The sequence below is a fragment of the Marmota flaviventris genome, chromosome 5 (genome assembly GCF_047511675.1).
Source record: "Marmota flaviventris isolate mMarFla1 chromosome 5, mMarFla1.hap1, whole genome shotgun sequence".
Lineage (NCBI taxonomy): Eukaryota > Metazoa > Chordata > Mammalia > Rodentia > Sciuridae > Marmota > Marmota flaviventris.
The window spans coordinates 164,401,236-164,411,033 of record NC_092502.1 but is presented as its reverse complement, the minus strand read 5'-3'; the positions used below and the strand labels follow the sequence as shown (position 1 = coordinate 164,411,033).

Below are 9,798 nucleotides of genomic sequence, written 5' to 3'. Positions count from 1 at the left end.
GAAGGTCCAGGCCAATCATTACCTTCTAACTTTGTTCCAAGGCAAAGCAGCCTGCAGTAAGCAAAATGAGAAGCAAGATCCTAATACCCACCCCCCAACCAACTCCTTCCATTTTAAGCCCTGCAACCTCATGTACACTCAACACCCCAGATCAACAGAAAACACTCTGAAGTGATCCTCCCATCCCCCAGGAGCTGGGACCTGTCCACCCAGCCTCTTCCAGAACGTGGGCTCTGTGGGCCTGCCTTACACTTTGATAGCCTCTGTGGCTATCAAAATACTGGGGCACCTGCTGGCTAGGAGAACCACTTGGGTGCTTTTCCTGTTATGAGCATGAGAGCTTCCAAATGTTTTACAGCCTCCGTGGTCTTACAACACCCCTCATCACCACTGCCTGACGACTGCTAAATGGAATCTGGGAAGGAAAAAAAAATAATCCTAGAAGACAGAATTTATTTAGGAAAAGTCACAGAAAATTACTTACAGTGAGGATCAATATTATATTTGACCTTTAAAAACAATTTTTACCCTCGAACTAAAATGACATTATACTGTTCTGCTAAATATTAGCAGCTCACAAAATGCTTCAGAGAAAGGCAACCCTTCACAGCTGCTGAGCATCACAGGGAAAACCTTTATGTGCTGAATCCTCACTGCTGCTGAGGGTGGCAAAGCTGGAATGCCACTGAGGGCAGCTGCATGTGGTGGGATGCGGGTAGCAAGCAGAGGGAGTGTGGGAGCTCAGCAGGGAGAATGTCATGAGAAGCAACCGGTGGCCGTGGACACCTCACTCCTCTCACTTCTCTAGTATGGCCTTCTCTACTCTCTTGAACTTCTTCAGCTCCACGACTAGCTCCCAATACTTGAGATATAGCCACATGAGCCTCCCATTCTGGCGTTTGTTGCTATTCCAGATGTCACCACAGTAGGTGTCATGTTTGAATATGTCAGTCAAGCCAGCTGCCATCTCTAGGTCAGCAGCCACTGGGTCGACGGCGGCACGCACCAGTAAGTTCTTCTCCAGCTCCAGCCGTGAGCGGCGGGGGGTGACCAGGCTGCAGTAGATGTTCTGCCTTTCTGCAAGAGCCTCTCCAACCTCCTTCAGCATGAGCTGGGCTTTCCTCTGCCAGTCCTCCTCCTCCTCCAGACGGCTCAGGTACACACTTCTCAGAGGCTGCAGCTGGCTTCTTTCTTGCATTACCTTAGCCCATTCCCGTTCCAGAAGTTTCTTTTCTTCCACCAACTTCCGCCCCTGAGAGATAAGGGCTTCACGGTAACTAGTTGTTCTGTTTTGCTCCTTTTCAAGTTCCAGAGACAGCTGAGCAACAGCACGTCGATTTTCCGAGATCACAGCATGGTACTTGGCTTCAAGATCCTGCTGGAAGGCAACTGTTCTCTGGCGATATGCTTCTCTCTCTTTTGCTATTTCTTTTTGGGACTCTCGGGACCAAATCCAACCTGACATGAATAAATTGAAGGAGAAAAAGATACACAGTGAAGAGTCACAGCAGAGATTCAATGAATGATCTTTACTCAAAGGAAACAACATATAAAGATAGCCCTTGACTTACAGCCTAAGACCCAAGACCATACATTCTGCAGGAATGGCAAAGCTCTTACCCCCAAATCAGACCAGGACTGAAGGCTGAGCATGCAGGGTCCACACATCTAACTCCTATGGCCAAGAAAATCTACCACTGCTTCCCTTGCCACTAACCCCACCACTGGCTGCCAGCTCTGGTCTCAGTGTCCCACAGACTATCAGTAAGATATAAAAAGTTAACATGGGAGGCCGGGTATGGTGGCACAAACCTGTAATCCCAGCAGCTTGGGAGAGGGAGGCAGGAGGATTGCAAGTTTGAAGCCAGCCTCAGCAAAAAGCAAGATGCTAAGCAACTCAGTTGAGTCCCTGTCTCTAAATAAAATACAAAAAAGGGCTGGGGATGTGGCTCAGTGGTCGAGTGCCCCTGGGTTCAATCCCCAGTATGCCACAAAACAGTTGTGTCAGCTCTGCCCAGGCATCACTGGTGAACAGCTTATATCCAAGGCATTTGCTTACGTTCTATCAGACACACAGCAAAGATGTCAACCTCAAGACATGCTCTGGCCTTTATCCCCATGCCAGAGCCACTGGACTCACAAACGTGGGCCTAGGAGAGTGGGGAGGCCAGGCTGGGCACTGACTACACTACCTCACACTGTGGAACAGCTGGCTTCCATTCTCTGCTACAGGAAGGAGGAAGGCCCAGGACCTGGTGGCCACAGCACCTGCCAGTGGGCAGGGGCCTCAGGTCTGAATGGAGTCCCCAGCTTGTTTTCCATCCCACTCACAAGAGGAGTTTGCCACGTGGACAGTGAGGCGAGGCAGGGTGGTGGCACAGGATGCCCACCACCTCCTGAGCAAACACTGGTACTGACCATTTCACAAATGCTGGACAATGATATGCGAATTCCCAGCTTTTCAAAATGATATGTTCAGCTGAAGCTCCAAAAAGCAGTGTGGAGGAGAAGGGCATGGCGGCCACACCTGTGATCCGAGCCACTGGGAGGCTGAGGCAGGAGGATTGCGAGTTCAAGGCCTTCCTCAGCAACTTAGTGAGGACCTAAGTAACTTAGCATTACTCTGACTAAAAAAAAAGGACTGGGATGTTGCTTGGTGGTAAAGCACCCCTGGGTTCAATCCCCAGTATCAAAAATAAAAATTTTAAAAAGTTAAAAAAAAACGGGCCAGCATGGATTTGAGTCTTTGGAAAACAAAAGGAAATGTCCCACACATGTTCAAATCCTAAGGCCCAAAGCCGCCAAAAGCGGGAGTTCTGGCTCTCACAAGTTCTGCTCTTCCCCTGCCCCTGCTTTAACTCCCTGCAACACAGGGTTTCTACCAACTTTCCTGGTCCTGCCCCACTTTTGCAGCTGCCCCTCCAGCTGGTATTCTTGTCATTCAATTTTCGTTTTTGGACTGGAGATTGAACCCAAGGGTGTTCTACCACTGCACTACATCCCCAGCCTTTTTATTTTGAGACAGGGTCTTGCTAAGTTGTTGAGGCTGGCCTTGAACTTTTGTGATCCTCCTGCCTCAGTCTCCAAGTGGCTGAGATCACAGGCCTGTTAGGAGAATAAAAGGACGAATAAAATAAATAAAAGGTGCCTGTGCCATTTGATTCTTTCTCCATGACATCAGTGATCACGCTGCAGGACCTAGTCCATGAAAGAACTGGCATTATTTCCATATACCTGAAAGCTATTCTTACTTGGCTGTGCTGTTGCACTCAATTCTATAAGCACAGAAGTTAGAACTATCTTCTCCCCACAGTCCATCCCACCCACAGCCCAAAGCTAGGTAGAGCAGGAGCTGGGAGCCACTCCCAGGCAATGGGCCCTGGGGGTCCACAGGGCCTGTGGCCAGCAATAAGGAGGCAGCCTCCCATCCCCTGCAAGAGCAAGGCTAAGACAGGTGAATGTAAATCCCACAGCCTCATGGCACAATACCAAACTTCTGGGGTTTCAAATGAAGTCACTCGTCCCACCAAGGTGTAGAGAGATCTAAAGCTGAATGAAAAAATAATCAACAGATGCCCATCAGTGCCAGGATGGAGACGTCAGTGTGGACAAACACTTTAAAGCATCATCAGAATAAAGTCTAAGCAAAGAAACAGAAGATATACAGAGCAAACAAATGGAAATTTTAGAAAGAAAAATACAACAACTAATTTTTTTTTAATAGCACAACAGTTGAAGAGAAGAGAGAGAACCTCCCAAAGTTCAGTATTTTCCTTAGGAACACAGACACAAAAGTCCTTGACATTAGCAAGTGCCATTCTACAATATGTAAAAAGAAATATACAGCATGACCAAGGAGGGATTGCTCCAGAGATGAAAGACTGGATCAATATGAGAAAGTCACTAGAAGTAATCCAACACATTAACAGGTTACAGAGATATAATCACACAACCCTACAACTGATAAAAAATAAAAAAATAAAAATTAACAAAATTCAATACCTATTCATGAAAAACAGAAACAGAGGGGAACAATCTTTTTTTTTTTTTTTTTGCATTGTAGATGGACACAATACCACTATTTTATGTATTTTTATGTGGTGCTGAGGATCAAACCCAGTCCTCACACATACTAGGCTCTACCCCTGAGCCACAACCCCAGTCCCAAGGTGGGAACATTCTTGACTTAATGAAGGGTGGCTACAAAAACCCACAAACACCACGACCAGTGGTGAAACGGTGCTTTCCCTGAAGCCCAAAGACCACCCACAGTCTGCTCCAGGCACCAGAAGACAAGACAAAGGCAGAGAAATGGCAAGGAGGAGACCAAACCAGGACTCACAGTGTACCATGTAAAAGACACCCCCCCCAAAAAAAAAAAAAAAAAACGTCAGAAGAAACACAGAAGAGGATCTTCAGGATCAGGGCAGGCAGAGATCTCTTAGATCTGTACAGAAAAAAGCATGTTAAACTTGCTTTTGAGAATTAAACCTCTGCTCTGTCAAAGACTGTTAGGAGAATAAAAGGACTAACTAGATCAGATGAAGATATCTGTAAACCATAAATCTAAAAAAGGACTCGAATCTAGGACATACTAAAAACTCCCCAAATTCAACATTTAAAAACAATCCAACTAGTGAACGGCCAAAGACATGAACAGATATTTCACAGAAGACACACCCCGATGCGTGTGAAAACATGGTCAATCTCACCAGCTGCCAGGGGAAGCACAGTGAAAACACTTGAGATGCTTCCACACCTGTAAGAACATGAAATACGAACACTTGTGTGGCGGGATCCTGGACCACTTGTGCATCACTGCTGAGGTCATGACGTTAACAGCACAGCCACTTTGGAAAACAATGTGGCACTTTCTTAGAACACTTCACATGCAACTGCCATGAAACCCAGCAACTGCACTTCTGGACATTCATCCTGAAGAAATGGAACTTTTCTTCTGTAAAAGAATGTTGGTAGTAGCTTTATTCATCACAGCCCCAAACTAGAACACAGCAGTCTTGTAGGTGGATGGTCAACTGAACTGTGGCGCACCCACATCAGGGACACTGCTCAGCACTGAGTGATCCACTGGCTACAGAGGTGGCAACAGCCCGTATAGGTCTGAAGGACCACACTGGGTGAAAACACCAGCCAAAGAGGCCACACACTACACGGTACTACTCACGCGACATCTGGGCGGAGTGATTACGGGATTATAGGAGGTGTGGCCACCGAGGCTGACAGGAGGCGCTGTCCTGTCTATGAAATGCTGGACACTCTTCCAGGGCAGTTACCCAGGGAAGAATGTGGCCAGGGACTAATCTTTCAGGTGGACATAATTATACTAGTCTCTATGCTGTGATGAAAGTCATAAAGGTGTAGTTGGGCATGATGGTACACACCTATAATCCCAGCCACTCAGGAGGCTGAGGCAAGAGGATCCTATGTTCAACGCCAGCCTGGGCAACTTAGTGAGACTCTGACTCAAAATGAAATAAAAAAAGCTGGGGACGCAGCTCAGTGGTAAAGCGCCTCTGGGTTCAATTCTCAGCATCTCGCATGTACACATAATGCAGTTTAAATGATCAGGATAAATCCAGCATCTCATCAATACATCAATAGCATTGATCCCATACAGCATTCATCCATCTGCCTTTACTTCCAAACCATGCCAGGGGCTGGTTAACACTCAAAGTTGCAACACAGCTTCTCAAACACAGAAATGATTTTGAAAAATCTTTATAAGAATGCAAAACTAAATGTTATCCTTGAATACATTACCTAAACAAGATAACCATGAGGAAAAATAAAACATTCCTGAACTACAGAAAGCATCATTTCAAAGGCCCAAGAAGAGAAGATAAGAATCTGAAAGTTAACATGAGTGGCTATAAAAGTCACAGATGAGTATGGAAAATGAAAGAGCCTCTCCCAGCCTCAAAGCCAAAAAAGATGACATCAATAAGCATCATTTTAAGCCACCCAGGCCACTCTCTGAGTGGAAGTTCACCACCCCAGCCTCAGCAACAGTAGCCTTTAGCAATGTGGCACTGCCCTGCAAGACCAAGTTGAGTGAGCCTTCAATATAGAATCCTCAGGGCTGTAGCTGGAGCACCAGCAGGTACCACTCAGATCCCTGAACTGTGAATTCCACCTGCTCCTGCTAGCCTTATCTCCCGCACTACACACCTGCTGACATGGAAAATTCAGGCACAAAAAAGTCACTGTGTATGAAAGACCATACGCACAGAGGGCGGCTTTTGCTTTTCTTCCATTTTTTTTTTTACATTAATTTATTTATTTGGTACCAGGGATTAAATCCAGGGGCGCTTAACCAATGAGCCACATCCTCAGCCCCTTCTTATATTTTTATTTAGAGACAGGGTCTTGCTAAATTGCTTAGGTCCCTGCTAAATTGCTGAGGCTGGCGTGAACTTGCGATTCTCCTGCTTCAGCCTCCCAAACTGCTACGATTACAGGTATGTGCCACCACACACCCGGCTTTTTTCTTCCATTCTTTAACAGTTTCTCACATCTGGGGGTGAGTATCTAGTGGTGCCCAGTCAACTCAAACTACATACAGGGCTTCTGGCTATGCTGAGCAGAACTTACACAGGCCAAGTCTCTGGGCTGACTTCCAAACATGAAGCACACATCAAACTTGTTTTCCTCTAGGCCTGTTCTTCCCTATCAGTCTTGACTAGGACACAAAAGCAAGGAGTCACTGCCATGAAACCAGTTATTAAACCAGCCCACACAAAACATTTCTAAACATTGATCTCTCATTTCATGTGTTGAGTTGATTGTGACTGCCACCTCCCAGGGTCAGGTAAACTGAGGCTTAGAAGAATTAAGTAATTTGCCCAGAAGTCACAGAATGGGATGAAATTGGGCTGCACCTGTCAGGTCCCAAAGCTAGGTCTTAAGGTACCACTTCATGCTTTCAGCCCAGAAAACACAAACATCAGAAAAACCACAACTTACGGAAAGCTGCCAATCCCAGCATTGGCACCAATAGGGCATAATTCCACCTGCTTCCACCACCCCCATCAGCCCGGGAATCAGGCCGGATATTCCAATTTGGAGGATCATTTAAGTTATTCATGGAGATATACCTTGAAAGGAAAGGACAAATCATTGTATGAAAGGAATAAAACAACAGTCACTATTATGTCATCTATTTGAATCTCAAGAATCATGATTTTATTCAATAACCTTTTTTCAGGCTGGTGTTGTAATTCAGTGGTAGAGCGCTTGCCTGGCACGTGTGAGGCACTGGGTTTGATCCTCAGCACCACGTAAAAATAAACAAAATAAAGGTATTGTGTCCATCTACAACTAAAAAAAAATTTTTTTAAAATACCTTTTTTCAGTGCATGCACATGGAGCTTTATGGGATTTCAAGAAGGAAACGACGACTTGCAACCTAGTGGGGAAAAACACATCTCAAATCAGCCAGGTACAGGCAGAAAGTCCTGCTTTTTAGTGTGTTTAAACGCTGATTGTCATGATGGGTAACGGCCCGAGTCACCTTGACTGAGCCGTGGCATGCCCAGATGTTTGGCTGCACCCCACTTTGGGTGTCTCAGGGTTGTTTCTGGATGGATAAGCTGCGCATCCTTAATACCAATTCATATACTAAATTGAATGCATGTGCTTGCATTCTGTGAGATATACATCTATGTGTATGTATATAGGTACACACACATACATACACAGTCATAAATTTCATAGCATTCTGTTCACTGATGAATCACATAGAAGATGGTAGCTCTGTAAGATCTTATCATATAATAACATCATGGGCCGCTCAGCCTGTATAAGTGCACTCCAGGGTGTTACAGGTCAAAACCCCATCAACACATATCTCCACTGTTATTCAATGCCTGGCTGTGCACGTGTGTATATGTCTCTTATCGATTCCATTTCTGCAGGACCTTAACCCAATTGTAAATAAAGACATACAACCAACTGAATAAATGACGGCTCACACTGGACATACTGGTTTGTGCGAGCTTAGTTTTGAAGAATGAGCAGTTGTCTAACAGACAGCGATCAAAGGAAAAAGGTCTTCCAAGCAGAAAGAATAATGCAGGCAGGAGACTTTGGGTAAGTGCTGGGCCTTGCATGAGAGGAAAATGGGGACAGTGTGGGTCTTTTCATGCCTCCTGACATGGTGGTCACCAACATGATTAGAGAGGCCCCTGCTTCAGGTGTAGGTTGTACTCTCCAAGCTAGGTTAAGAGTCTGCAAGTTTTTTAAGTACCCATGCTAAGTGGGCATGTTCACAAAGTAGAGTCATGGAGGCTTTCACCTTGTTTATGTGCCCACCACAAATACACTGATCACAAAATATTTAGTCATGTTGTATGTAAGAAACAGGGAATTCAACCCAATGTTTGAAAAATTTTAATAGGGTTTTTTAAATAAATATTTAACACCTAAAGACATAAAATTATGATAGATGATAAAGATATACCCAAACACATGGCTCAGAACTTAATATTTGGGGGTTCTTGGTAACCACAAAATTTTCTAAACAATTAGGTAGATACCTAATTTAGAAAATACTAAAATTGTTATACTTTCAAAAAGACATCTAGGAAGTATAATCATTCCTGGCATCTATGGGAGATTGGTTCCAGGCCCCCCAGAAGACACCAAAAATCACAGATGCCCAAATCCCTTATATAAAATGATGAAATATTTGCATGACGTTCACTCATCCTCCTGTATCCTTTAAATCATCTCTAGATCACCCATAATACCTAATGTAATGCAAAGGCTATGTAAGTAGTTGTTATGCTGTATTGTTAAAGCCATAATGACAAGGAAAAAAGTCTGTACATGCACTGTGCAAAGCAATCTTTTCCCAAATATTTTTGATCTGCAAGTGACTGAATCCACTGATAGAGGACCCACTCATAAGTAGGGCTCATTATATAATGTTTGTTCCCTGCACATCAATAAAGCATAATTCTGGGGCATATGTCCTAAGGAAGTAATCCTAAAGGCAAAATTTTGAGCACAAATATATTTTTTATGCTCTTATAGCAAAAATTGGGGGAAAAAAATCAATAAAATGACAATGATTCATTGTAAATTTAATAATTCGAAATCATATTCATAAAGTTGTGTACAAGAGGAAGATTTTAATAATACAACCTTAAGTGAAAAAAGCAGGAAGCTAAATTACTTAGGATTACTGATTTATTTTCCATGCAAGATCCCGGCTCTTAGCAAATAAACACACTAGAAAACTACAAATACCATCGGAGCAAGCTAGCAACAGGCTCACAAGCCACGACCCAGGCAGCTTTCAGGGGGGCCCTGGGCTTCCCCGCAGCTGGAGCACAGGAAAGCTTCCCATCTCGTCTCCTGTCCAGTGCGCTCCGCTGCTGCTCCGGCTCAGCGCAGGGGGCAGCCCCCTCCCCAGCCCCGCAGGTGGAAGTGGGGCACCTCCCCGCGTTTCCTGAGGCCGGACGGGCCGTGTCCCCAAACACCGGCGGTTACGAGGCCGCGGTCGCCGCCCCTCAGACCCCATTCCCCAGGGTCGAGATCCTCAGACCCTCTTAGTGCTGGCATGTTCGGGGAACCACAGAGTACTTTTAAAAAATATCGGTGTTCGACCCTTTCCCCTGAACACGGCCCAGCCCGCCCGGCCACCAAATACCATACAGACCCACCGGTGCCGGACCACTCGGGGAGCCCAGCACCCCGCGCCCCCGTCCGCGGGTCTGCTCTGCGCAGGCGCGGGATCCAACCCCGACGCCTCGGGCGAGGCGAAATGCGCAAGCG

The 9,798-nt window shown here is 45.4% G+C and overlaps 1 protein-coding gene across 3 annotated transcripts; it reads right to left on the bottom strand.

Annotated features, from left to right (window-relative positions):
* Nucleotides 1–436: 436 nt before the first annotated feature.
* Nucleotides 437–9,771, bottom strand: Ccdc127 (coiled-coil domain containing 127). 3 transcript variants are annotated; one of them, XM_027943917.2, is made up of 4 exons: nucleotides 9,687–9,771; nucleotides 7,364–7,426; nucleotides 6,985–7,115; nucleotides 437–1,458 (listed from the first exon to the last, which is right to left on the bottom strand). In XM_027943917.2, the coding sequence occupies exons 3-4, from the start codon at nucleotides 7,103–7,105 to the stop codon at nucleotides 797–799; spliced, it is 783 nt and encodes a 260-aa protein (XP_027799718.2). In that variant the 5' UTR covers nucleotides 7,106–7,115; nucleotides 7,364–7,426; nucleotides 9,687–9,771; the 3' UTR covers nucleotides 437–796. The 3 variants fall into 3 exon arrangements, with proteins under 3 accessions (XP_027799718.2, XP_027799719.2, XP_071468817.1); XM_027943918.2 differs by having other exon boundaries at nucleotides 9,683–9,736; XM_071612716.1 differs by lacking the exon at nucleotides 7,364–7,426.
* Nucleotides 9,772–9,798: the final 27 nt, after the last annotated feature.